The sequence below is a fragment of the Melanaphis sacchari genome, unplaced genomic scaffold, assembly GCF_002803265.2.
Source record: "Melanaphis sacchari strain LSU unplaced genomic scaffold, SCAv2.0 Contig76_pilon_pilon, whole genome shotgun sequence".
Taxonomy (NCBI): Eukaryota; Metazoa; Arthropoda; class Insecta; order Hemiptera; family Aphididae; genus Melanaphis; species Melanaphis sacchari.
The window spans coordinates 1,091,240-1,116,660 of record NW_020271544.1 but is presented as its reverse complement, the minus strand read 5'-3'; the positions used below and the strand labels follow the sequence as shown (position 1 = coordinate 1,116,660).

Below are 25,421 nucleotides of genomic sequence, written 5' to 3'. Positions count from 1 at the left end.
AGTGGGATGTCAAACTGTCTTGTACCGCGGTCATGTCGGGGGAATTTAGACGTCTTGAAGGGGTTCGAAAATTCATAACGTGCCGTCGGGCTCTCGTATTATATTTATTAAATTTTATTTTATTATTTTTTTTATGTATATATATATATATATAGATGTGTGTATACTTAATTTGGACTAAATACATTTTATAAATCCATAATATGAGAAGCTGATATGATTGTTCAGTATAAAAATAAAAAATATAAATGGAGCCAATGGAGGGTACTAAGACGTAACTATTATCGATTGGCGATTACTAATTACTAATCCGATTTGATGTACTATAAAATAATAATATTCAAGAGTAAACCAGAGCTCAGAGTTGACTTGAGAAATTAAAATTATTTTAAAGAACTAAGTCCCTTAAGAAACACTTAGTAAATTAATTATAATTTAATTTTGTTCACAGTTATAAAATAATATATTTATAAATATTGCTATTTAATTTGTATTATGCATTTTTGGATAAATAAATTTATTTAGATTTGGCAGATTCGGAATCATGTGTTGTAGTATGAAAATCTGAATATTTTAGGGGCTGGTTAATAGTCAACAAACTCGATCGTTTCGAGCCACAGCACCTAACTTGTGAATGATGCCAATGTGATTACGTATTATTTCTTTTACTGCTTGACGCTATAGATTATTATATTTCAATGTTTGTTTTTAATTATTTTAATTATGATTGGAATAAAAAAAAATTTAAGTGGATATCAAAATCGTGAACAAACTTTGTTAAAACACAAAAAACAAGTTATGTAATAAACTAATAAATAATAAGCTGAGTTCAAGTGACATACATTCAAATATGTCTTTGCGGAGGGAGATCATGCAATTTGCAATTATTTAACATTTTTTTTAAAAAAAAAGCACTCGTTATTCTTTTTTTTTTTGTTCAAAATCTTAAATATTAATTTATTTCCTATATTTTCCGTGTGTATACACTTTAGGGGGACGCCAACTATTTTTTGTGACGAATCATAAAATTTCTTAATGCGGCACTGAGTAAGTTTCAATAATCTTATAACATGGACAACATGTACGAGTAATTAGAATTAAAGTAATTCTAGTAGTGATATCAAAAATCCGTATTCAAAATTTAATAACCGAATACCTAATCCGAATAATTCAAATTTTCTAGGGGCGTAAAATTTGAATCAAACTATTATTTTAAGTTTTATCGACTTAAATAAAACACAGTCTAAAACCTATAAATTAAATAACAAATATTTATATTTTTAATTATTAAGCAACAAGTTTTAAATATCCAGATTATTCAGATAATTTGGATATTATTCAGATTCGGATATCCGGATCCGGATTATTTGAATAGTATTGGAAATTATTTGGAATCCGAATATTCATGTTAGTAATATACCAACACCACTAGTAATGGGTATATACCGATTTTCGATGTCCTAATTTCACAGATCATCCAAAAAATTTGTTATCCAATTGAAAATAAAAAGTAACTACTAAGTGGTATTATTATTTTCAATATTTTTTTACATTAAATTAAAAATGATTATTATTTATTAGTATCAGAAAAAAAAAACAAATTTATAAATCCGGATATTTGAATTTCAATAATTTCATGTACACTATTACAATAAGAATCAGTCTAAAAAAAATACTTATATTTGCCATTTGGTTTTTCTAAGGAATAATAATTTAATCATGGTTCATAATACGCGGACTAATTTGGTTTTTATCAGTTTTTATTATTATCAGTTATCACACAACCAATGGACAAATAGCTAATTGATAATCTTAAATATTTTATTTATTTTGTACAGTATATTCTACAATAGATATCAAAATAATTAAGCTACTAACTATTAACTTTAGTTTTTAGTTATACTTTTACATTAGTTAATTATTTATAAGCTCTATGTTCATTAAATTAATTTATAACAGTTATAGTCTGTAGTTATTAACTATCATCATAAAATTTTATTGAAGTATCCATGACAAATTTGATCATTCAAGTATTTTTATTATAGTATTTATGTTATTCTTGTTACTTTTATGTATATCACCAACAAATTTAATAAAATATGTCTGTTGTGTCGTTTATATCCAGTTACTAATTTTGCCTGCCGTATTTCCACAACAATCATGCAGTAAGCTTCTATTATTTTTAAAAACATTTATCTACTATCTCATTTAGAAATAAAAATTTTTCAGACTTTAACATGAAGGACTACATGAATTACATTAGACCTTTGGTGCATCACCAAAATTATAACAGGTTACAACAATTAGTCTTTAATATTTTTTAACTTTTTTTTTATTTTTCAGACAGGTACAAGACTTTTAATTTTAGTTTGTTATCATATAATGTACTAGCTCAAGATTTAATAGAAAAAAATGCATTTCTATATGATTGGTCAGATAGGAAAGTGTTGGAATGGAACTATCGAAGACACCTTTTGTTAAACGAAATTAAACAATTTAATGCAGATGTAAGTATTATTTTATAGTTATAAGACATAGTTTTATATTTTTTTCATAAGTTATTATGTTATACATAAAAATATATAATATCACATAACATATGTACATTGACAATTCACTAGTAATTCTTATCAATGACAAAAAAGGCCATCACCCCAATCATATCTTATATCTTTATTAAAATGTTAGTAATTTATGATTCATTTTTCTGTTACTGAAATGTTTCAGTATAAATTATTATTAATACAATGTTATATAAATTTCTTGTGCATAATATTTAGCAATAATAAGTAAATAAATTAAATAGTTACATTTTATTAAATTTATATTATATTTTGTTGCCTTATAATATGGTTAACCATATATAATAGTATTTCCATAACCTTTTAAGGCACTTTTGTACCATAATGTGTTTTTTCTGTCCGATAAATACATATTATAGCTAATCTATATTCAGAATTATATATTTTAATTTTATTGTAAATTAACCTATTCTTACAACATTTAAAAGTAAAAATATTATTTTTGGTCTCATGTAATAATTTATTGACATTTAAATTTTAAACAACAAGTTATGAATATTTCAAAAATGTAATTTTTTTGTTAATTTTGAAATAGTCATATGTTGCCTCCTAATTTAAATATCAAAATATGATTATAAGAAATCTTTGATAATAATTTTACCTTTAAATTGTATAATAGATCAATTCACTTTAAGATTAAAAATAATAAAGTTAAATAGTTAAATCTAGATGTAAAATTTGTTATGTTTTACACAAAGTCAAAGAACATGTGATTGTATATTTTCCTCTTAAAAGATACTTATAAAAAAAAATTTATGTATTTTATAATAACTAATAAGAAATTTAAAAATTATATGCTAAGTTGCAAATTTTAATCTTTTATCCTTCCTTATATAAATGATAATGATACCACTAATTTTCACAAAGTTATTGTGGTAATTAGGCTATTATAATTTATATTTGATGTATCAAGTATTACAAATAAAAGGTTCTTCTTTAAAAAATTAAAAATTATTAATCTAATACTTACCATAAACATATATTTGTAATAACTTTAAATCAATACACAAAATATTATATATTTATATTACAACAACAATATATATTTATATAAATTTATGTATTTACCGATAATTAATAAAAATAAATAAATATATTTAATGTATTAAAAATAATTGTCATAAAATCATAACTTAAATTATACATTTTTTTTCAGATCATTTGCTTTCAAGAAGTTCAAGAATCTCATCTAAATTGGTTTTTTGATCAATTATCAAATTTAGGTAAATTATTTATTATAACAAATCTAAAAACAATGAAGTTTGATATAAATGCCAATCAAATCAATTTATAAAACTTAATTATTTCTATTTAGGATATAATGGTGTTTATAAAAAACGTACTCGTATTCATTCTGATGGATGTGCAATTTATTACAAAAATAACAAGTTTACATTAAAAGAAAAGGTTACTGTTGAATACAACCAACCAGGAGTAAATATATTAGATAGAGACAATGTTGGTATTGTGTTGAGATTGTCACCCCGAAAATATGATGAAGAAAATATAATTATTTCAACTACACATATTTTGTACAACAAAAAAAGACATGATATTAAATTGGCACAAGTTCATTTATTACTAGCTGAAATTGAACGTGTTTCTTTTAAAGGGTAAAGAACATAGTGTAAATTCTCACTATTTATTTTGATTCTGATAAATAATAATCATTATATTTTTTTAATTACTTTTGTAGAGTTGGTGATTATAATATTCCTGAATACCATCCAATAATATTGACTGGAGATTTTAACTTGGAACCTAATACTGCTGTGTATAAATTTTTAATTAATGGTGCTCTATATTATAGTAAGTTACATAAACCCACACTTGGATCTCAAAATAATCAAAGTGGAAGATGTGACATGGGTAATGAACTTATTCCAAAAAGTTTGGGAATCAATGAATATAGTCAACATTCAGATGTTTTAGAATTAAGAAAAAAAAATAATCATAAACGACAAATTAATGACGGTCTTTATTCAAAGGTAACTTAAATATATTATTTAAAAAATAAATAAATAATTTCATTATTACTTAGAAATTATATTATATTTTTTATTTATTCAAATTTTATTTATTTGGGAAATGCAGTTACATCATAGTGAAAAAAAAAATGATCAACTTTTATCATCATCTTCGTCAGAATTCAAGTATTCAAACTTAATTTTTAATATTTTAATAGTTTAAATTTATAATTTACATTTTATTTAATTTTAATAAAAAAATATTTTTAGATCAGGGACTGGAAATCTGTATCATAATCTTAAGTTTTCTTCTGTGTACAATAACAATGATAGCTGTTCCACTTATCATGACCGATGGACTATTGTAGATTACATATTTTACACGTAAGATAGTAATACATTTATGACATTTAAAACAATTAATTTAATTTATGAATGGTTATAGCAATAACAATTTAAAACTGAAAACAATTATGAAGCTTCCAAATGTTGTCGAATGCCAGCCAATATTGACCATGCCAAACAGAGTATCTCCATCTGATCATCTACCACTGTTTGCTAAATTTAGCTATCAAATAAAATGATTTTTTATAACTGGATCTCCAGTGTGTGATGTTGTTTTTATTTTTCATATATATGTTTTACAATCCCTGAATTTATTTCATAATTATTCATTACAATAATCCTATTTATGTGTGGTATTTAGTTAATTACTGTTTTTTATTTGAGTTTGATTATTAATTAAAATCATACATAAAGAGAAAATATATTTTTTTTAAAGCTGTCTTGAATAATAATTGTTATAAGAATTTGTAATTTTATTTTCATGATTAAGAGTATATTTTAACTGTGTGTGTTATCTCCGTCTTACTAATGTACAAAAAAATGTGCATTTGGCAGATTTTATGTTGAGCCGTTAGCTTTTATAATAACTTATTATAAATCTTAAAGATAGGATTGATAAGAATATTATCTAGATTCTAGGCATATCATCAGCTTTTATTGATATTTTCATTTTAAAGTGAGTTTAAGCTATGTAAAATATTAGAGCTTAAAAATGCTTATAACTCTCTTTAAAACTGTATTTTTAATAAAATTCCATAAAATTCCCTGGATAATATAAATTTCTTTATGACTTTGTAACTAAAATTAACAAATTTGTTATGTTGTAAGTTAGTAAAACCGAAACAACATATGCAAATATGACGTCCTCTCAATAAATAGAATAGCAACAAAATTGCAGATTACTAAGCGTTTACTAATTTATAAAACCATTATTTGTTTTTAATTTGCAAGATTTTTTAAAAACTAAAAAAATTAAAAACATTTTAATGGTGTAATTAACAAAAATATTTTGAATTTCATTTTTTAAAGTAAAATATTATTTTTAAGTGTTCCAGTATATAAAAATCAAATTTCAGATAAGTATCTTCTTGATTGAAGTATGGATTTTTAGTGTATATTGTGTAGTTATAAAATTTGTGGGATTTGTTCAATACTGTATTTATAGGAAAAAGTTGTATTTGAAGTTTGAGAATACTTAGTTAGGAGTAGAGAATATTTAGCTTAATCACTCCATCTTATAGTATTTTATAAATTGTAAGTAAAAACTACTAATATACTTAAATTTGCAATAATTATTGTAATTTTAGATTCTCGGCAAAGCAATAAATGTATAAGTATTGATATCATTTTACAAATTATTCATTTAAATTTTGTATGCATAAAAAAAATTTTAGAAAAATGATTTTTATTTTTAACATTTAGAGTTGTTTATGTTAACAAATTTGATTTATAAAAAAAATAATTCATAGGAAAAAACTTTAATTTTTACGAAAATTTTTAATTTCTAAGGTGTGTAAAACTAATAACTATAAAAATATTTATTATAGTATTTTCCATACATAAAAAAATCTTATAAAATGTTAAGTTTATATGTTATTGTAAGACATTTGGTATTATTTCATTTTTTAGTTTACTTATGTTTTATTGAGATTAATACAATTTTTCATTAAATAAAAACAACTGCATAAAAGTATTGTGATGTTTATCATAAATTGAATGGTACTATTGCTTTTTAAAGATACTAATGACCTGTATTAATTTTTTTATAAGCATTTGAAGTTCAATTGTCGATAAAATTACGAAAATTTGTTAATTATTTTGTAATACAAGTTTCAAATTATTAATTTATTTTACGTTTTAAATGAACAAATATTTTTCACGGATGCTGATAACCAAGAATAAAAATCTGATTACTAAAATATAACCAATTTAAATGTTTTTTTTTTTTTATATATAAGCTATGTAGATGTGATAGCTGTTTATATTTAAAAAAATGTATATTATTAAATTTGAAAAAAAAAATTAACATTTTGTAATATGGTATTGTTAGAATTATTTGAACACTGGCGGGAACGCATAGTTTGTATTCCATGACAAACATCGTTGATTCTTTGGTGGTGGTAATCACACCAAAATATCGCCGACTTATCGTTTGTCTCTTTTTTGCTGTTGTGTCGCCCAAACTAAAGGCTCAGTACTTTTTTTGAATTAAAAAAGAATTCTAAGCTTTTTTGTACTTCTTTTTTTAACTTATATTATTAAGTAGTATAGTTCATTTTGTTATTCGTTTTGTTAACAAAGTAAGTAAAACGTATTAACATCTTACGTGTTTATTTCTGTAAATTGATTGTTTTGTTAAACAAATCATCTCACGAGGTTTTTTAGGTTAAATTCTGTTAACAGGATGTCATCAATACTTACATACTGCTGACTGCAGTTCATGACTGAATAATTTTTCAAACGAATTTTACACTGTGTAATTTAGAGTTCTTTGTGTTTTGTAGTTCTAATTTGAATAATGGCTGACATTGAAGATACTCACTTTGATACCGGAGATTCTGGTGCTTCGACCACATACCCCATGCAATGTTCAGCTTTACGAAAGAATGGTTTCGTTATGTTAAAAGTAATGTTTAACATCGCACAAACTATGTATTATTATATATTTTTTTTATTTACTGGGTGAATGATTTATTTGTTAAATTATTTTATAAAAGCTATTTATTAATTTTTTTAATAAATTCGTTTATTAACAAAATTAGTTTTTACCTCATGTAATGCTTTCACTTAATTATACTGCTTTTTATTTCCACAATATTTATTTATATGATTTAAATTGTTTTAAAGGCTCGCCCGTGCAAAATTGTGGATATGTCCACATCTAAGACTGGTAAGCATGGTCACGCTAAAGTCCATTTAGTTGGCCTAGATATATTTTCTGGTAAGAAATATGAAGATATATGCCCATCAACTCACAACATGGATGTTCCATTTGTTAAACGTGAAGATTATCAGGTAATTAATTTTTCCATATTAATTCAACTGCTGTGTGTTAATATTAATAGTTGGTTAAGTATATAAATAAAACTAGGACAATTAAAAACTTATAAAAGTGATCAATGAAGCATTTAATAATGCTTTCTTTTATGTATGTATTTTAATAATTTTTTTAGGATATTTCACCATTGTTTATATTTAAATTATCTATTAAGAATTGATTTAAATGATAAGTTTTAAATAAGTGAATTTAAAAGAGATGATTTTTGTATTTGAATATTTTAAAAACACTTAAGTAATGTACAGTTTTTAGTTTTGGATTTGTGTAATGTTAAGTTTAATATTTAAGGAAGGCATTAGTATTAGCAATAATTTAAAATATTGTATTTTATTTGTAATTGATTATTTCACATTCTCTACAGTTAATATTAAAATCAATTATTATTAAATCTTTACATGTGACTTTTATTATAAGTAAAAGAAAACATATAATAATTAAATAGTAAATATTTGATTAAAGTCAAACTATTCAAATATTAAAACATCTAATGTATTTGAAACATTACTTTAAACTAGCTAACATCTGTAATAAAATATTTTGAGAATTTCTTTAGTTTGCTAAAATTTGAATGTTCTTCAAATAAAGTTAAAACACAAGGATTACTTACTTGGTTAAACTATTAAACTTGTCACAAAAATATATTCCCTTCTATTCAAGTTTAAAATCTAAAATTAATATATTTCAACAACTATTAACGTTTACAATATAAAAAATGTGTTTTAAAATATATTCTTTTATTGTAATTAGTTGACCGACATATCAGATGATGGCTATTTATGTTTGATGTCTGATAATGGTGATTTGCGTGAAGACTTAAAGATTCCTGAAGCTGAAATTGGTGTACAATTGAAAAATGAATATGATGCTGGAAAAGAGCTTTTGGTAAGTAGACAATCGTTTTGCACATGTTCAAAATCATTTTATTCTATTTATTATTTACAAGTAGCCTTCAGTAATTATCATTCTCGAGGTACATTGCATAGTTAACAAAATGTTGTAATGACTTGTAAAGAAACTAATCTGCAGAGACACTTATTAGAGCTATAGCAGTACTTCTCTTGTTTTTTAATCTGTACACATCAGATCAACCCACCACCAACTGTATCACCACTGATGACTTCACTTAGTCATCTTAACCCTCCATCAAGGCCCTCTTGATGCATTTTATAGGATTCAAACCTACCTTGATATGTTCTCAGCATAATACAAAGTGTGAGGATTCAAACTCAGTGAATCCAATCCGTTCACTTGCATTTACATTTGAACCCATAAACTGTCCTCTATCACACTTGACTACCAACCTCTACAATCGCCCTAAATATTTATTACCTAGGTTTATACTTACATAGCTGACTCGCGTAGACTGCCCACAAACATTAAATAATTAGTTCTCAACAATCGTCAAAGATAGCTTGCCCCCTCTCGTCAAAACATGTTACACTTTATAATATAATTTTTATATTCAAGCTATTTCTCAAACTTATTTGGTTCTATGAAATCCAACTCTGAGGATCAGCTAAAGACTCAAATATAAACAGAATCCAAATGCCTCTAACAAATAACCAAAGTTCCTATTTATGTATCGATTAATACTTTCCATAGTGATCTCTTTATTCTTACTGTTAAAAACGTTAGAATTCCATACAAATGCTTTCATCTTAAATTAATTAGCAACTCGCCAACAAACCCTTCTCATGGTGACCCTAACTGACGTTTAATGCGTAGCTGGTGCCTTGACTTTCTAGTTGACTAACCACTACTACCCACACCATGAAGTACTATTGAATAGCTTCTTCAATCAAGCCAACTAAGCCCTCTAATGTTAACTCCTCTATTGTACTTATTGTAAATGTAAAATAAAATGAATATGTTAAAAAAAAAAGTTAATTGTTAATAATTTTCTAAGTATATGTTATGAATTTTTTATTAATAATGTATATTCTTTGATTTCAGTGTACTGTCTTGAAATCCTGTGGTGAAGAATGTGTGATTGCCATTAAGACAAACACTGCTTTGGACAAATAATGCTCACAAATGACCAAATGTCATACGAGCAGAACATTTCTTTTAATATATTATTTTTTTTTCTTAGTGGCTAAATTTTCAAATTCTCTTTTTAATTATTAAACCCTAGGAAAATGATAATTACTTGTAAACTGTTTTAATAATGTAATTAAACAATCTATCAGTCTTCAGATTATTTACACTATGATTAAAAGATTAAGGTATTTATATCAAAGGAAAATAAACATTGTTTTTACTTTTTAAAAAGTTGTTAAAGTATGAACTATGGGTTGAACCAGATTTTGAAATATAAACAACCAAGTCACTAATGTTAATTATTGAATTGTAGTTACATTTTATTGTTTTCCTTTTTCCTTCCTCATTCATTAATAATTCTTATTAAAGAAACATTTTTTTTTTACTTTATAAAAGTTAATACTCAGTTTGAATTTGCTAACAAATAATTTATAAGTTTTAAATATTAAATAATTAATTACATAACTTTTAATATTAATTCAAATATATTTTCAAAAGTGGAAGATCAATAAATTAAAACAGTAGTTTCAATATATTCAATTTAGTATTTTTAAAACCTTATGTTAATAAATAATAACTGGATATTTAATTATGTATAAATGAAATAGAAATTTAAAATCCAATATGGCACTACCTATTAAACTAAAATCTTTTGAAGTGTTGATTAAATTTTTAAAATTAAATAGTATTCACAATATGAATTTTAATATTACAAATTATTGATTACTGATAAAACTTGTAGATTATTTATTGAAATTTAAATATTTTTAATGAGATTTAAGACTTCACTCTGAAGGTTATAAATTATAATGTATTATTATGTAATCTAGTTATGGTATATAAGAATAAACTGATAATATTATGGTACATTCATAGTAAGCTAAGAATAAAGTGCTAAAATATATTAAAATTATTTTAGTATTAATTTAACATCAAAACTTGTATATATAATATTTATCATGTACCTAAATTCTTTACTTAAATACTTAATTTTTTTTGCTAAAAAAAATATTAAAATAATAAATCAATATTTTATTAGGAACGAATTGCATTTATATATATATAAATTAATAATTACTAATTATTAACAAAATAAAACTTTTACTTGTTAGTAAAATTATATCAGCTATTATAATTTGTATAATGTCTAGGATATTTTTATCTTTTTAAACTACTTATGAGGATATTACTAAGCTATCTCTTTTTAGCTTATTGTTTGTCAAGTAATTTTAAAAAAATTTTTGTATCCTATCACTTTCAAAATCTTAAAAGAAAATTTTTTTGATTTCTTTTGTGTTTTTTTTCACCCGTTTTCATTTAATTGATCTGCATATACATTTACAAAGGGTACTAAATTTTGAAACCTCTTAACCCCAGCATAATTATAATTATATAATCACTTATAGTATATTGTTAGTTCTACATTTTAGCCTTTTAAATATTTTAAGTAGGATACCTAAAATTTTAAGTTATAATATATCATTGTTTATTATGAAGTACCTATTATTATACCTAATAATTACTAATTGTAATTTGTAAGGTAACATAATAAGTAGTGATATTCAGTGTCACCCAGCCCAAAATCATGTTAAAAAATGAATTTTTATAATTCCTACTACAATTTTACAAACACACATAATCATGGATGTAGCTTGAGGGGCATTCCCCGCGACTCAAATTAAATTCTATTTCTTATACCTATCAAACGTATAAGTTTTACTAAAAAATCGAAAAAGAAAAAAAAAAAATAAGGTCATCAACCTGCCCCCTCCCCCCTTAAAATCCTAGCTAGTAGCTACGATTATGTATATAATAGAAGGTGGCCAATATTAATTGTTAATAAGAATTTGTGTACATATTGATATTACCATCTATCATAATTAATATGAATTAATTATTAATTGATCGTAATCTAATGTGGATATAAAAAATTTTAAATGTTTTACGTTTTTAGTCGGAATTTACTATTGTAACGTGTTAAATCAATACAATTTGTTATTTTAGAACAACGATATCATGCAAATACTCGACTTCAAGCTTCAGCGTAATCGCACTATTGGAGTTATTCTACGAGTGGGTATACTGACGAATTTGGATTCTTTTTTACAATACCCGTTAGAACATCGAGCGGAAGAAGGTTGGATTGTGGGAATGTAAATGAATTTTGTTTTTTGCGTTCAGTAGTCAGTCGCCAATTGCCATGCATCTAATATTAACGCCCGCCCACGACTTTGCAAATATTATAATACGTGGTCCGCATCCCACCGATCGAGGCGATGACTAATGGTATACTATTATTATTGTATAATTTATTTTTCTGTATTTTATATACGGCCATAAATCATTAAAATATTTTTATTTAATAGTATTAAATCATCTATGTTTGTACACCGACCAAATTTGTATGATTACTGCTGCTGACCTATTTGTTTATAAAAAAATTTTACCTTACATTTCACATGCAATAATACTAAATATAAATATTGTAATATTTAGGTACCTCTTAAAGCCTAAGCACGTGTTAGAATAGTTTAATTAAATTACATAATATGAAAAGAAAAAATATACAGTTCAGATAAATTCAATTGACGAAAAAAATAACAAGTCGTAAAAGAGTTATCTTTTGCCTACCCATTACAAAATTAACACAACAATTACGATTGATTTTTATTCAATCCTATAATTTAATATTTATAGTTATTTACCGAATGGCGAATAGTATGTTTGGCATATTAATATTGGAACTTAAACTGCAGTCTGCAGGTGTGCAGCTTACATGCAGTAAATACTAAATAATATTGTTGGGCGATAAATCTCAATTATTTATGGGGGAAAAAACCAGAACCTAGGTTATAGGTTTCAATAGATAACATTATAATGATTATTGATTGCAGTTTAATCATTACAAAGGTTTAAAATAAACTGTTGACCATGTTTAGCACAAAATACAAATAAATTCCTAAATTCAATTGTTCAAAACTGTAATATTATTTTTATCATATCAATCTATTTACTGTCTACGCCCACAGTTAGATTTGCGTAGGTTACTTTAATAATTATTAAAAAATTGTTAATAACAATTATATCCTTATTTGGATTTGTAGAATTCAGTATCCACGTAAAAGTACTCTACATTTCTGTTTTATGAGGTTTTAATAACAAATAATTTTTTTATTTAAGTACTTTTTAAAGAGTCCCTGGTCACATAGATTAAGTATACATAAAAAGTATATTTAATCTATGCTAGTCATCATTACAAAAATAGGATTTAAGAATTCGATAAAAATATATCATATTTTGACTTTAGTATGATGTATAGATGTATAAAGACCACAACATACATGCCATTCTCAATACATAATAATGAAAACTAGTAATTATTATGATTTAGTTCATGTAAACATAATATATTTATTGGAAAATAAGAACCAACACAAAATATTAAAATGACATTAATAACCAGGAATAAAATGATTATATTTAATTATACATTCAGTAAAATGGGACACAGTTAATAAAATACTTATAAGATTTAAAAATACTTCAAATATTAATGTATTAATTTTAACTAAGGTACATCAACTGCGAACAACGGTGATATTAGACAGATTAATAAAGTTTATTAATTACCAATAAACGTGATAAACAATGTTTTACTTTTTTTAATCAAAGTTTGTTAATAAATTAATAGTTAACACAGGAGCAGGAAAAATAATGAAACATAATATTCCTATATTGTTCTAGTAAATTTGTTTTTTCCATCTATTAAACTGTAATACATAATGTTGCTTACAAAATTATTTCATATTTGTGAATACAAACATATAAATATAAAGGTGGCATAGTTTTGAAATAAAAAAAATTAAACATATTAAACAATAGAAAAAAAAAAAGTGTTAAAAGTAACATTCTTAAGCGTCTTTACCATTTTCAACTGGTTGTTCAGTTTCCATTGGTTCAGGTTCTTTTTTTTCTTCTTCCTTTGGTGGTGGGGGTTCCACTTTAGGTGGTGCAGGCTTTGGTTTGTATAAAACTTTGTTTATACTTTCTTCTATACTATGTTTCTCTCTAACAAATTCATCTAACTTGATCGGAATGTCTTTGTATAATGGAGATGCAATTACTTTGGCTGTCTTTTCTTCCAACCAACTTTTAGCATTATTAAGAGTTTCAGCCAACTTATCAACTTCAGCGCTGTCTAAGTGGTTGAACTGCTCACTTCCTTTGTGAAATGCATCAATATCTCTTTCAGCTTTTGAAATTAATTGGACAGCTTGATCTTTAATAGATGGGAAAGTTGTATACTCTACTTTACGTCTCTTGATGGGTTCACCAACCATTTTTAACAAATCCAATTTCTCTGAGTAAATATTTTTAATACATTCTTCACCTTCTTCGTATAACCAAGTTTCCAGTTCTTCCAATTGTTGAACAATTTTTTGTTTATCAGCATCAACTATATAGGAAGCTAAATCCTCTTCACTAGAAACTCTACTTCTCATGTCATAAATGTATTCTTCAAGGCTATTACGAACATCAATTCTTTCTTTTTCTTGACGATCAGATGCAACCATTTTACCTTCTTGCTCAATATAATTATTTAAATCCATAGTCGAATATCCATGAGTCAAAGATTCAATACGCAAATCAATGGTTTTTGTAACAGATTTTTTCTTTTCTTCTTTCTTCTCTTCAGGTTCAGTTGGCTGGGGCTCGTTCTCATTTGGTTCCATAGGTTCAGAAGGTGGAGTTTCTTCCAGTAATTCAGCTTTCTCTAAAAGTGTAGCACTACTTATGCTAAATATACCATGTAAATTAATCCTGGCTTTTACTTTGACTTTTTGACTAGCCCCATCAGCTGTAGGTTTGACATCACGAACAGTGAATTGACCAATATAACTATCTGCATAAGGAATAGGACCAGAGTAATGAGCTTTTACAGTAAATGGAGCTAATCTATAGAATGACAACATTTTTGAAAAAGGAACAGCATGATTTTTGGGGAAAACTTCTGCACGGCCTTCATCAGAGTTATCAGCTGGATCCCATAAGAGTTCAATAGGAAAACTTTGAATATCAGTAACACTGAAATCTCTTACTCGTACAGCTGGTGAAAGCATTGCACATTGTAAAGCACATCCTCGCGCCACAGCTTCATCTTGGTTCAAAGTAGTACTAGGTGTTTTGCCAAAAATTTTTTCTATTAGGTTCTTAATGTATGGAATACGACTGGAGCCTCCAACAATTTCCACAGAATAAATGTCATCTTTACTCAGCTTGGAATCCTTAAGGCACTGTTCTAATGTGGTCTCAACTCTATTGAACAAATGCATGGCTAGTTCTTCAAATTCTGATCTTTTAATATCCGCATGCACATCTTTGTCATCCATGAAACACTCAATGTTCATTGGTAATTTGGTGGAATTAGCAGACATCTGTTTCTTTATCTTTTCGACTTCTGTTAATAATCTCAAAAAAGCCCTGGCATTAGTTCTTGGATCAATATTATAACGGGACTTGAAGTCTTTACTGAAATGTTCGGCTAGAATATAATCAAATTCTCTACCACCCAATTGAGAGTCAAATGTACTGGCCAACATTTTCAGCTTGCCTTTGTTAAATGCACATATGAAAACTTGAAGGGAAGTGTATCCGCAGTCAACAAATACAACATTACGTGGCTTTTCTTCGGGATTAGGAAGATCTTGTTTGTAGATACCATAGGACAGTGCTGTTGCAGAGGTTTCGTTGAACAGGCGCAGGACGTTGAGTCCAGCAATGGACGCAGAGTCAAGCAGTGCCTTGCGCTCAGCATTTGTAAAATAAGAAGGAACTGAAATGACACAATCGTTTACCTTGGTCTTGAGCGATAACTCAGATATCTCTTTGAGTTTGGTCAGTAACATGCCAGTGATCTGCTCCACGCTGAATGTCTGTTGTTCATTAAGATAGTTGACGTTAATACCTATCTTGTTGTTGTCGCACTTGACCACGCCGAACTGCAGGTGCTTGAGCTCTTGTTTGACGAACGGGTCGTCAATGGACCGGCCTAGCAATCGCTTGAAACCGTACACGGTGTTCTTCATGTTGGTGACCATTTGATTCTTGGCGGCCACACCGATGATGCGGTTCCTGGGACTGAAGGCCACGCACGACGGTGTTGCTCGCAGACTGTAATCGTTGGCGATCGTTTCGATGCCGCCGGCACGGGCCACGGCCACATAACACGATTCATTTCCGAAGTCTATACCTATTACGGACATTGCTGCCATTGACTAGTGGAAATTGTTAGGTAAGGAATTATCACGTGGATGTGTCGATCGGTAGGTGTGTGCGCGTCGTTTATGAGAAACACAAAAAAAAAAAAAACGAACAGCTTTTGAACAATTCGCGGTACTTTGAACGCGGTCGAAAAAAGAATGAATTGATAACCAGGTAAGCCGACGGAATGCTTGGCACAGCACACGCGATTCGTAGAGCCGGCAAACGTGAATCGATCAGGGAATGTTCTAGAACGTTCTACTCGTCGGATGACAAACAGTTTTGTGCCGGATGGTGGGGATGTATTGTACGACCCATATAGTCGCTTCGACGCAGGGAGGCAAACGTCCCGCCAATGGATAATGAAAAATAAATTACACAAATACGATAGTAATATATTGAAACAAAAACCATCGATGCATATTAATTAAAACCATCAAATTTGACGTAATTTGGCTTAAAATATTTTTAAATTTTTTAAATTTTCTAATTAAAAAAATTTTACAATTTTAATTCTAAGGTTATCAGCTCTTCTTCTCTTTAATCACAGAACAACGAATGTTATCATGGCTCACATATAATTTGTTATAATTATTACTTACTGATAATCACAGTAATGATAATTAATAATTAATATTCAATATTAATAAATAATAATTTAATTTAAATAAAAGTTAATAACCATAAAACATAAGTATTCTAAATTACTAAACTAATACAAATTTAAACATCGAATTCAAAAAAATTAGTAATTTCTCAAATTATGATCTTTTTTAAATTATATTGATTTATTTAATAAATTTAAACTAAAAGCAATGCCTTTGCCTCCAGCTTTGGCCAAAAAGTTGGCTACCCGAGGAATACTTACAGAAAACGAAGGTAAACTGTATGCAAAACATACATTGATATTTTATACAACCAATTTTTGGTATTTTTCGAAAAATTACAATCTATATGTTTGTACAATAAGTAATATAGATCATTTACACAACTATTGGACGAATTTTTTTTAAATGAAAAGGAAAACATGTTTGAAACATCTCTTAATATTTTAAATGCTTAAACCTTACGTTTTAAAGATGTGAAACTTGCTCTTTTTGAGACGTCTGGATTTTTAGGGTGTGTAAGTGATGCTAGCTCATTGATCAGTTGTATGGTATTATTTAATATCTTACAGTTGGGCATACACGTTTTTATAGAAGAGAGCAGCTGTTTTGTTAATTTAAAGTAATTTGAAAAATAATTTGAGACAAAGTATAGTTATTTTATTTTAAATTTTAGTAATAGGTACCATGTAATATAACAATACCATGAGCTCGCAGTAGTTAAAATACAGTTTTGTATAAAATAATTTTGTTTGGTAAGGTTAAGTTTGAACAAAATAATGCCGTCAGTAGATGAAGTCTGGAATTTTGTTTTTCGCTTGTCTTTAAGATGAGGAGACTGTCTAATGTAAGACCCAGGTACTTTTGTTAAATGAGAAATAGCAATGTTGGTTGTTGATTAATACAAGTCGACTGTTATAAAGTCAAAGTATGAAAGTGATAACATAAAAGAGTGCTTGATCTCGTTAATTTTGATTTTCCAGTTAATGAATCATTATGAAAGAGTATTCAGGTGAGTTTCTAAGTGAAAATACGCAATAGTATGGTTGGAAGATAAGGTGATATCATCAGAATATGTTCAAATTATAATATTTTCTGATATGAACACGTCTTACTAAGTATAGTAAATAAGAATGATGTGATATCATTGCCTCAAAGAACTCTTACAAACCTTTGTTTAAATATTTCTTTTCTGAAATATATGAATTATGTTTATTAGGATAGTTTAAGGAAAGTTATAAAAATTTATCAAGACATAATTTCAAACAAAAATTTTAGTTTCCCAACAAAATAATATTAATCTTTTTTGGTTTTTATAATTTAAGTACTCATAACTCAATTATATATTTTTTGTTTCCTTGTAAAAGAATGTATTATTAAATTTTAAATTTGTTTTACTATAACTTCAAAATTTAATTTAAGTCTAATTAAATTATATAAATGTCAAAATTTATAATTATATTATATGACATTTTTAAATATTATATACCTATGTAGTTCATATAGACTTTGTTATTAATATTTTTTTCATACTTTAGCAAAGAGTAATGCAAAAGAAGTTGAAGAAGAAGTAATTGCAGAATGTTATGACGATATTGATGATACAAATGATAACTCAGGTTCAGATTCACAAGATAGTGATGAAGAAAATGATAAACCAGATCCTAAAGTCTTAGATAAATTTAAAGTAATTTTTGATAATTTTATAGTGAAAAATAATTATATGCGTACTGATCAATGTAATATATCTAATGATATGTGATAGGGTCATCATGGTTGTCCAAACAAGTCAAACGTTTATCATGAATGCACTAAATTTTGTGAACAGCGGTGGAAAAATGGTATTAAACGACCAAAAAATGGATATTTAAAATCTAGAAATGCTATGTTAGAAAAGTTTCCTTTACCTAAAAATTGGCATGAAGTTTATGATCCTGGAACGTAAGAAATATTTATTTAATTTACTTCTTACTATCAATATACTTTAAGATCAATGATTCCTATATTATTATATGTATATAGGCACATGAGTATAAATAAAAATATGCGTGATCTAATTAATCAAGTAGTTATAATTTGCTTAATGGTTTATATATATATTAATGTATATATATTTAAAACATTAATTATTAATTGTACTAAAAATTGGTACTGGCCTGTTATAGCCCTGCCGCAGTGAGTGAAGACTTTATAGCTTCGCTATCCATATAGTTATAAACACATCATATAAATATAAAATAATGAGTTTGTTTATTGATATTTATTAATCTAATAATTCAATGATATGATAAAAAAAAAAAATTTAAAAATATGATAATGTTAAAAATGTATAAATAATATATTATATAAAAATGTTTATGGTTTTGATCATCTTATAAATTTTGCCATGTAAAAGTCTAAAAAAATTCTGTCTGTTCCTCTACATTTTTTGTTGCCCCATTTGGCTGATTGACAATTATTAGGTACCTAATAATAATGGTACATATTTTACGTCAAATTATTTTATATCGGTGATATTAAGCCAACTATGGCATCTATTTCAATAAATTAATATTATGTTATTGATTATTAGGTACCTAATAGTAATGCTATGTAATATGTAATATATGTATTTTCCATTGAATTATTTTATATTTGAAAGACATGTTTATTGTTATATATACGGTGGCACTATAACAAATCAGTACCTAAAGATTATTTATTTTAAACATTCAATTAATTTTTTTTTTTTTTATCTAAGTATAATCGATACTTTAATAATTTTCATAATTTAAATGATCAAATGTATCTTCATTCTGGCAATGTTCAATTTATAACTCTTTAGTTAGATAATTTAATTAGTTTAGTATAAACTAGTAATGTATTAATTATTACTAAAAATAATGTGTATAATTTATATCTGAAACTTTACAATAAGTATTTGAGATTTTTATTAATTTTAAATAATTGATCAATTTAAAAAAAAAAAAATGAATATTAATACATTTGGTATTTATTGTTCAATAATTCAGTATTTTTTCATAATACAGTTTATTAAATTAATAATATTAATTATTTTTTTTAGTGGCAGATTTTATTACTGGGATGTAGTGAATGATTCAGTTTGTTGGCTACCTCCTAGCCACCCTCGTTCAATTGTTACTGATTCAGTTGCACAGTTTCGGTTTGAACGTCATGCTATAATGCAAAATATGGATAAAAAGAATTCAGACTCAGAGGTAATCAATTAAATTATTAATAACTGTTGTAGTCTTTCATGTTTTTTTTTTATGTTACTATATAAATATCAATCAAGCAACTATTTCAGAAAGTATTAAATTAGTTGAGGCTTTTACTTTTGTAATTTTATAAATATGTAAATATTAGGTTTTTTTTTTAAGTATTACTTAATATGATTATAGAGTAGTAGTGATGATAGTGAAGATGAACGGCAAAAAAGAAAAAAAAATCCTATGCCACCACCTGTTCAAGAAATCCGCGCTAAAGAAGTGAGATATGATCGTGAACCAAAACGTAAAGATCCTCCAAGAAGAGTAACAAAACACAATGATCTCGATCCTATGGATCCAGCTGCATATTCAGATATTTCCAGGTAACATTAAACTTCAATGAAGTATACGTATGTACTGTTAATCTGTTAAATGTTATTAGTTATTGCATAAAGTGTATTCATTAGATTAATTAATAGGATTTTGATGAAATTCTTAATATTTATATATTATGTATTATTTGTGCATACATAATATACATATTTTATCCACTATTTAATTATAGGGGTTCTTGGAGTGATGGACTAACTGTGGAAGCGAAATCTGGGGTGGACACGACTGCTTCTGGACCATTATTTCAAATGCGACCATATCCTAGTCCTGGTGCAGTCTTACGAGCTACTTCTGGCCAAGCTAAGCGTAAATAAAATAAAAATAATTGTATTTATTGTCTTTAATTTTTATATTTTATTTAAATTTTCAAACTCAAATTATAAGTATAAATTAAATAAATGTAATAATTAATACAATCATCATACATTAATCATTACTACTTAGTACGACTCATCAGTTTCAAATTTAACAAAAGTTTATTTTGTTATTTTAAATGTTTAAGAATTACTATCTTTTATTTCAAGAATGACACATGGAGTCAATTCTAAAAATGATGAACAAATTAGAGATAAAATTTTTTGATTAATGAGATTTTCAAATATATGATTATTTAGTTTATGTATTACAAATGTTGGGTGCCACTGATCCTTCTTGATCAACATTTTTATTTTTGTAAGTCCTTTTTCCAAATTTTGATATGAAAAATGGTCTTTTATATTATTGTTTGTGATTATAACAAATATATAAGCTTCTATTGTGTTGTAATGTAAGCACTGGCCAACTTCAAGATCCACCTGATAGTCTTTATAGTATTGTGACTTAAAGCAGTATTTTTCATTGACAGATTGAAAATGTTGATCCCAATATACTGGTAAAGTAGTTGTCCGAGAATATAAAATAATATTCAGTTTTTCAAATTCACGTTTTTCTATATCTTTGATATTTTGATGAACTTTTATAGTACTTGGATGTTCAATCCGGAGTGATTCTGATTCTTTTGACATGTTCTGTAAAAAATTAAAATATGAGAAACGATTTCATACAATTGCATATCATTAAAAAAACTGAATTATAAAAAATTACACGTGTAAAATGACAAACTTTGATAGCACACCCTGCGTTTTGAAATACATTTTCAATAATGCCTCTTACTATTGACCAGTCTAATTTGTCTAAACCACAACCAATACGTGGTATGGCTAATTTTTTGATACCATGTTTTACAATAAAGTCACGTAATTTTGTAATGGCTGCAGTTATACTTCTATATGTTGGTTTATTATAGCTATATTCCTTTGTAATTAAATAGTAAATAAATCGATCATTTTGTTGTAAATATGCTACTGAACCAACATCAGGTCTTTGATCCATCAGTTCACCAACTCTTCCAAAAATCTTCCTAAATCATATTAAATAAATATATAAATTAAAAATATTTATCACAGATGATATTATTTTATCATTAAAATTATTATTCAATAACTTGAAATGTATGGCGATACCAGCACTCATACGCATATCTTTGGCCACACAATGTCCTAAAGAATAATCTTCAGGCATATCAAATAAAAATATATCAACTTCTTCAATAATTTTTTTTCTGACAATTTCTGATTTGAGTTCCATGGATATGAATTTCAAATATTTTTTTTTTTTAGTTTTTCTTCTGTAACATTATATTACTAAAATTAATATAATGTATTATATTTTTATAGTGTCAGTCTGGTTTATGGTCCTTAAAAAAACGACAAGCATTGTAATAGAATAAATTGATTTAAATTCCTTTATGTAAATGAAAAATCATACAGTTGCTGATATTTACTGAGTAGATGGTTGAACCAAACCGACAGTACCTAATAAGTATATTTTTTATACTAGATTAAAAATTAGTTTTGTTAAATAGTTACTCAATTTTATATCATGATACTAGTATGATGTAAAATAAAGGTAAATTTCCAAAATAAAATAAAGTATAAATATTAATGAAATATTTTACATCCCTATTCATTAGAAGTGTTTTTTTAATTTTTTAACAAATTTAATGCATAATATTAGTTACATAACACAATGTCACAATACATTATCTATGCGATTGATATATTAATAAAAACTATAATAGGTGCTAATTGTATAAGATTAAAATATGTCAATTATTTAATTGTTGTAGCTTCTTAAAGGTATTGCTCTTATAATAAATTACAAATAATTATTAGCAATTATAGTGATCTTCGTTTAATAATTTATTATTCACTATAATAATTGATGATAAATTAAAAAATTTTAGGTACATACCTTATTTAACTTGGAGATTGAAAATGATGACGATGAAAACAATTGTTTCACGGACTAACAGTATAAGTAGATTGATAATAAATAGAAACGAAAATGTTTTAGACAATTAATAGGTTTAATAGGTACACAATTGACTTTACAGGGTACTATTAAATAATAAATAGTATCGTAGAAAATAATAATTATTTAGATATTACTGAATCTGATATTGGTGATTGACGATTGTACAATTTGTACCAAGTAATGTATAACTTGTCTGAAAATTAAAATAAGCAACAGCTTACGGCATAAGTTGTTATCAATTTCACCTTAAAATAGCAGAATCAGTAAACACTAAATACCAACAACTCACCGTCTCAACAATACTAACCGTTGGAAATGGAAAAATTTATTACACTAACTATAGATTTAGATTAGTATCTTTGAAAATTCTCAGTAATCATTAGGTTTTACCGGTTATCATGGGACACGGACTAAACGTCCAAATTTTACAATTTTATTTTATATTATGATGAAAAAAATTTATGTAATTCATCAAGTCTATTATAGGAAAGAAAAGATATTAGAGAAACGTATTTGAAATTGAAATAAACCAAATGTGATAAATTTCGGTACACGTGTAATATATTCGTATGCTATCTATACAAAAAAGAAAATGTATCCTAAAGTTACCTAAATATTTTATTGGAGCTTTTAGTTTTACAATTGTAATAGAAATTATAATCTTAAATTACAAATGTATCTCTTACGTCTCCGAAAAAATTTCTTAACACATCAGTCGGATGAAATGAACGTTTTAATGCTTCCCCTAATTTCCTTTGGAGTAGGTTTGTTTCTTCAAGTGATTGTATGTATACTTTATTTTACTTTACTTGTCTCCCTAAACATTCAATTGTATGTGTTAGAGCACTTTTATGTGGGTTATTTAATTAAACTAACTAAATTTAAGTAACATAAATTATTTAAAAAACATGTTATTCCTTATATATTAATAGATATCAAAACCATTTCATACTTTAGATGCGGCGTTTAGTGGAGCACGTCCCCTTAGAATCTACACTTCATATGTTACCTACAAATAATTATTTCTTTTACAAATTTGTATAGAAGTTCATAAATATATAATTAATTGATTTGCATCGATGAATAAAAGAAATACACGTTTTTTTTTGTAATTTTAATGTAACTATTTAACCTACATTTTTACTTACACATTTTGGCATTGCTCGGATTCGCTTCTACAATCATATAGGTTATAGGTATGTTAATATATATACCACATATCCAAACAATAAAAAAAAAAAAATAATAATAACAATAAAAGATAAAATTGTCCCGAATATAATTTGTTGTACACGATAGTTTAATATTTTTCACCTATACTTGTTATATATAGGTACTGCTACAGAAACATTACAATGCCATAAGTGAGGTAGTGAAATAGTAAACGCTAGAAAACGCGATCGCCGGGATGATTTTTATCCTGTTATAAGGTGCAAAAAAGGTGTCAGATCTTGTGTACAACAAGGAAATAAGTTTTTTTTCTCCAAGAGGACTTGACAAAAATTATGAAATTGATGAGGCACAACCATGAAAACGCATCTCGACCATTATAGTTGGAAAGTTGCTAGTAAAAAATGACCCGATGTCTTGATTTATTTATAGCATTTTAAAGGACATTAAGCAGTTTATCGTTAAGGTTTTTACATTATTATGTTAAATATTTGTTTAAATTGTAATACTGAAAAATAATATGTAGACTGTACATCTGAACAAAAGAATTTTGGTAGATTGCAAATCCGAAAAGCACTCAGATTTTACTACTGAATCATGCTTTTCCTAGTTATTAGCCCAAATGGGTAAAGAATTAAAAGTACAACTTTATGACTAAAAAGATAATATCCCTCGTGGAAGACAAATCAAATCTCTTACTGATTTAGAATGGGTGAGTCTGTAGATTTTAATATTTGTTTAAAGGTTTTGGAAAACTGCGTGTAAGTCGGATGTGGTTTATCATATTCAATAACACAAAAAGGATTAAAATAAAAAAAAATAGTGAAAACAAATTAGTCATTGTAATGGTTTGGTTTTTAAAGGAGTTGAATATAGGCAACACGAACCAACGTGCATTCAATTTCGTAAGAAAAATCTATACAACATAAAACGTCTACAGATACATCACGAGACGGCAATAACAGTCTTTAATTGTACCTTTGGCTTACAGAAATGATCTAATTATCTGATGAGTAAATTCTAATCAATAAGATAATTAAAAATTACAGCATGTACTAGAACAAACATATTTACTCTATACTACAATATGCAGTAACTGAATTTTTTCGTTTTAAATTACAAATATTATTCATTTTTTATGAACATATTATAATCTCAATAGTACGCATATCACAAGTGTATAATTTATGTCGTACATAAAATATCAACTTCATTTAGTATTTGTTAATTTTTAGTTAATATTAACAATTTATGATAATCCGAGTTAATATCATTCACTAACAAATAACAATTAAATGAAAAACATTTGTTTTTTTTTTTTTAATTGATGAGTTATTTGTATAGGCATTATAAAATAACTTTAAATAATATTAATTATAATATATAAGTGGAGCTCATTATTTTATGAATTCTAGTCTGTTCACATAACTTATTAC

At 26.1% G+C, this 25,421-nt stretch overlaps 5 protein-coding genes across 9 annotated transcripts; 3 read left to right on the top strand and 2 right to left on the bottom strand.

Moving 5' to 3' along the window:
• Positions 1–1,903: 1,903 nt before the first annotated feature.
• LOC112601225 (protein angel homolog 2) lies at positions 1,904–5,148 on the top strand. Of its 2 annotated transcripts, none has more exons than XM_025348710.1 (9): positions 1,904–2,165; positions 2,230–2,293; positions 2,348–2,507; positions 3,739–3,805; positions 3,898–4,195; positions 4,279–4,570; positions 4,677–4,735; positions 4,820–4,933; positions 4,995–5,148. In XM_025348710.1, exons 1-9 carry the CDS (start codon positions 2,051–2,053, stop codon positions 5,131–5,133), a joined length of 1,308 nt encoding a protein of 435 aa, XP_025204495.1. In that variant the 5' UTR covers positions 1,904–2,050; the 3' UTR covers positions 5,134–5,148. The 2 variants fall into 2 exon arrangements, with proteins under 2 accessions (XP_025204495.1, XP_025204496.1); XM_025348711.1 differs by having other exon boundaries at positions 1,905–2,165; positions 2,213–2,293.
• Positions 5,149–7,049: 1,901 nt separating this feature from the next.
• On the top strand, positions 7,050–10,223 carry LOC112601217 (eukaryotic translation initiation factor 5A). Its single transcript, XM_025348697.1, has 5 exons — positions 7,050–7,194; positions 7,399–7,520; positions 7,742–7,909; positions 8,700–8,834; positions 9,906–10,223. The coding sequence occupies exons 2-5, from the start codon at positions 7,413–7,415 to the stop codon at positions 9,975–9,977; spliced, it is 483 nt and encodes a 160-aa protein (XP_025204482.1). The 5' UTR covers positions 7,050–7,194; positions 7,399–7,412; the 3' UTR covers positions 9,978–10,223.
• Positions 10,224–13,817: 3,594 nt separating this feature from the next.
• On the bottom strand, positions 13,818–16,526 carry LOC112601231 (heat shock 70 kDa protein 4). Its single transcript, XM_025348717.1, has one exon. The coding sequence runs from the start codon at positions 16,262–16,264 to the stop codon at positions 13,904–13,906; it is 2,361 nt and encodes a 786-aa protein (XP_025204502.1). The 5' UTR covers positions 16,265–16,526; the 3' UTR covers positions 13,818–13,903.
• A 542-nt stretch (positions 16,527–17,068) lies between these two features.
• Positions 17,069–20,842, top strand: LOC112601224 (polyglutamine-binding protein 1). Its single transcript, XM_025348709.1, has 6 exons — positions 17,069–17,132; positions 18,397–18,545; positions 18,624–18,799; positions 19,923–20,076; positions 20,260–20,450; positions 20,633–20,842. The coding sequence occupies exons 1-6, from the start codon at positions 17,069–17,071 to the stop codon at positions 20,772–20,774; spliced, it is 876 nt and encodes a 291-aa protein (XP_025204494.1). The 3' UTR covers positions 20,775–20,842.
• Positions 20,843–20,860: 18 nt separating this feature from the next.
• Positions 20,861–24,087, bottom strand: LOC112601223. 4 transcript variants are annotated; one of them, XM_025348706.1, is made up of 5 exons: positions 23,768–24,087; positions 22,753–23,632; positions 21,944–22,126; positions 21,544–21,859; positions 20,861–21,467 (listed from the first exon to the last, which is right to left on the bottom strand). In XM_025348706.1, exons 3-5 carry the CDS (start codon positions 22,084–22,086, stop codon positions 20,958–20,960), a joined length of 969 nt encoding a protein of 322 aa, XP_025204491.1. In that variant the 5' UTR covers positions 22,087–22,126; positions 22,753–23,632; positions 23,768–24,087; the 3' UTR covers positions 20,861–20,957. The 4 variants fall into 4 exon arrangements, with proteins under 4 accessions (XP_025204491.1, XP_025204490.1, XP_025204492.1 ...); XM_025348705.1 differs by having other exon boundaries at positions 22,753–24,087; XM_025348707.1 differs by having other exon boundaries at positions 23,502–24,087.
• Positions 24,088–25,421: the final 1,334 nt, after the last annotated feature.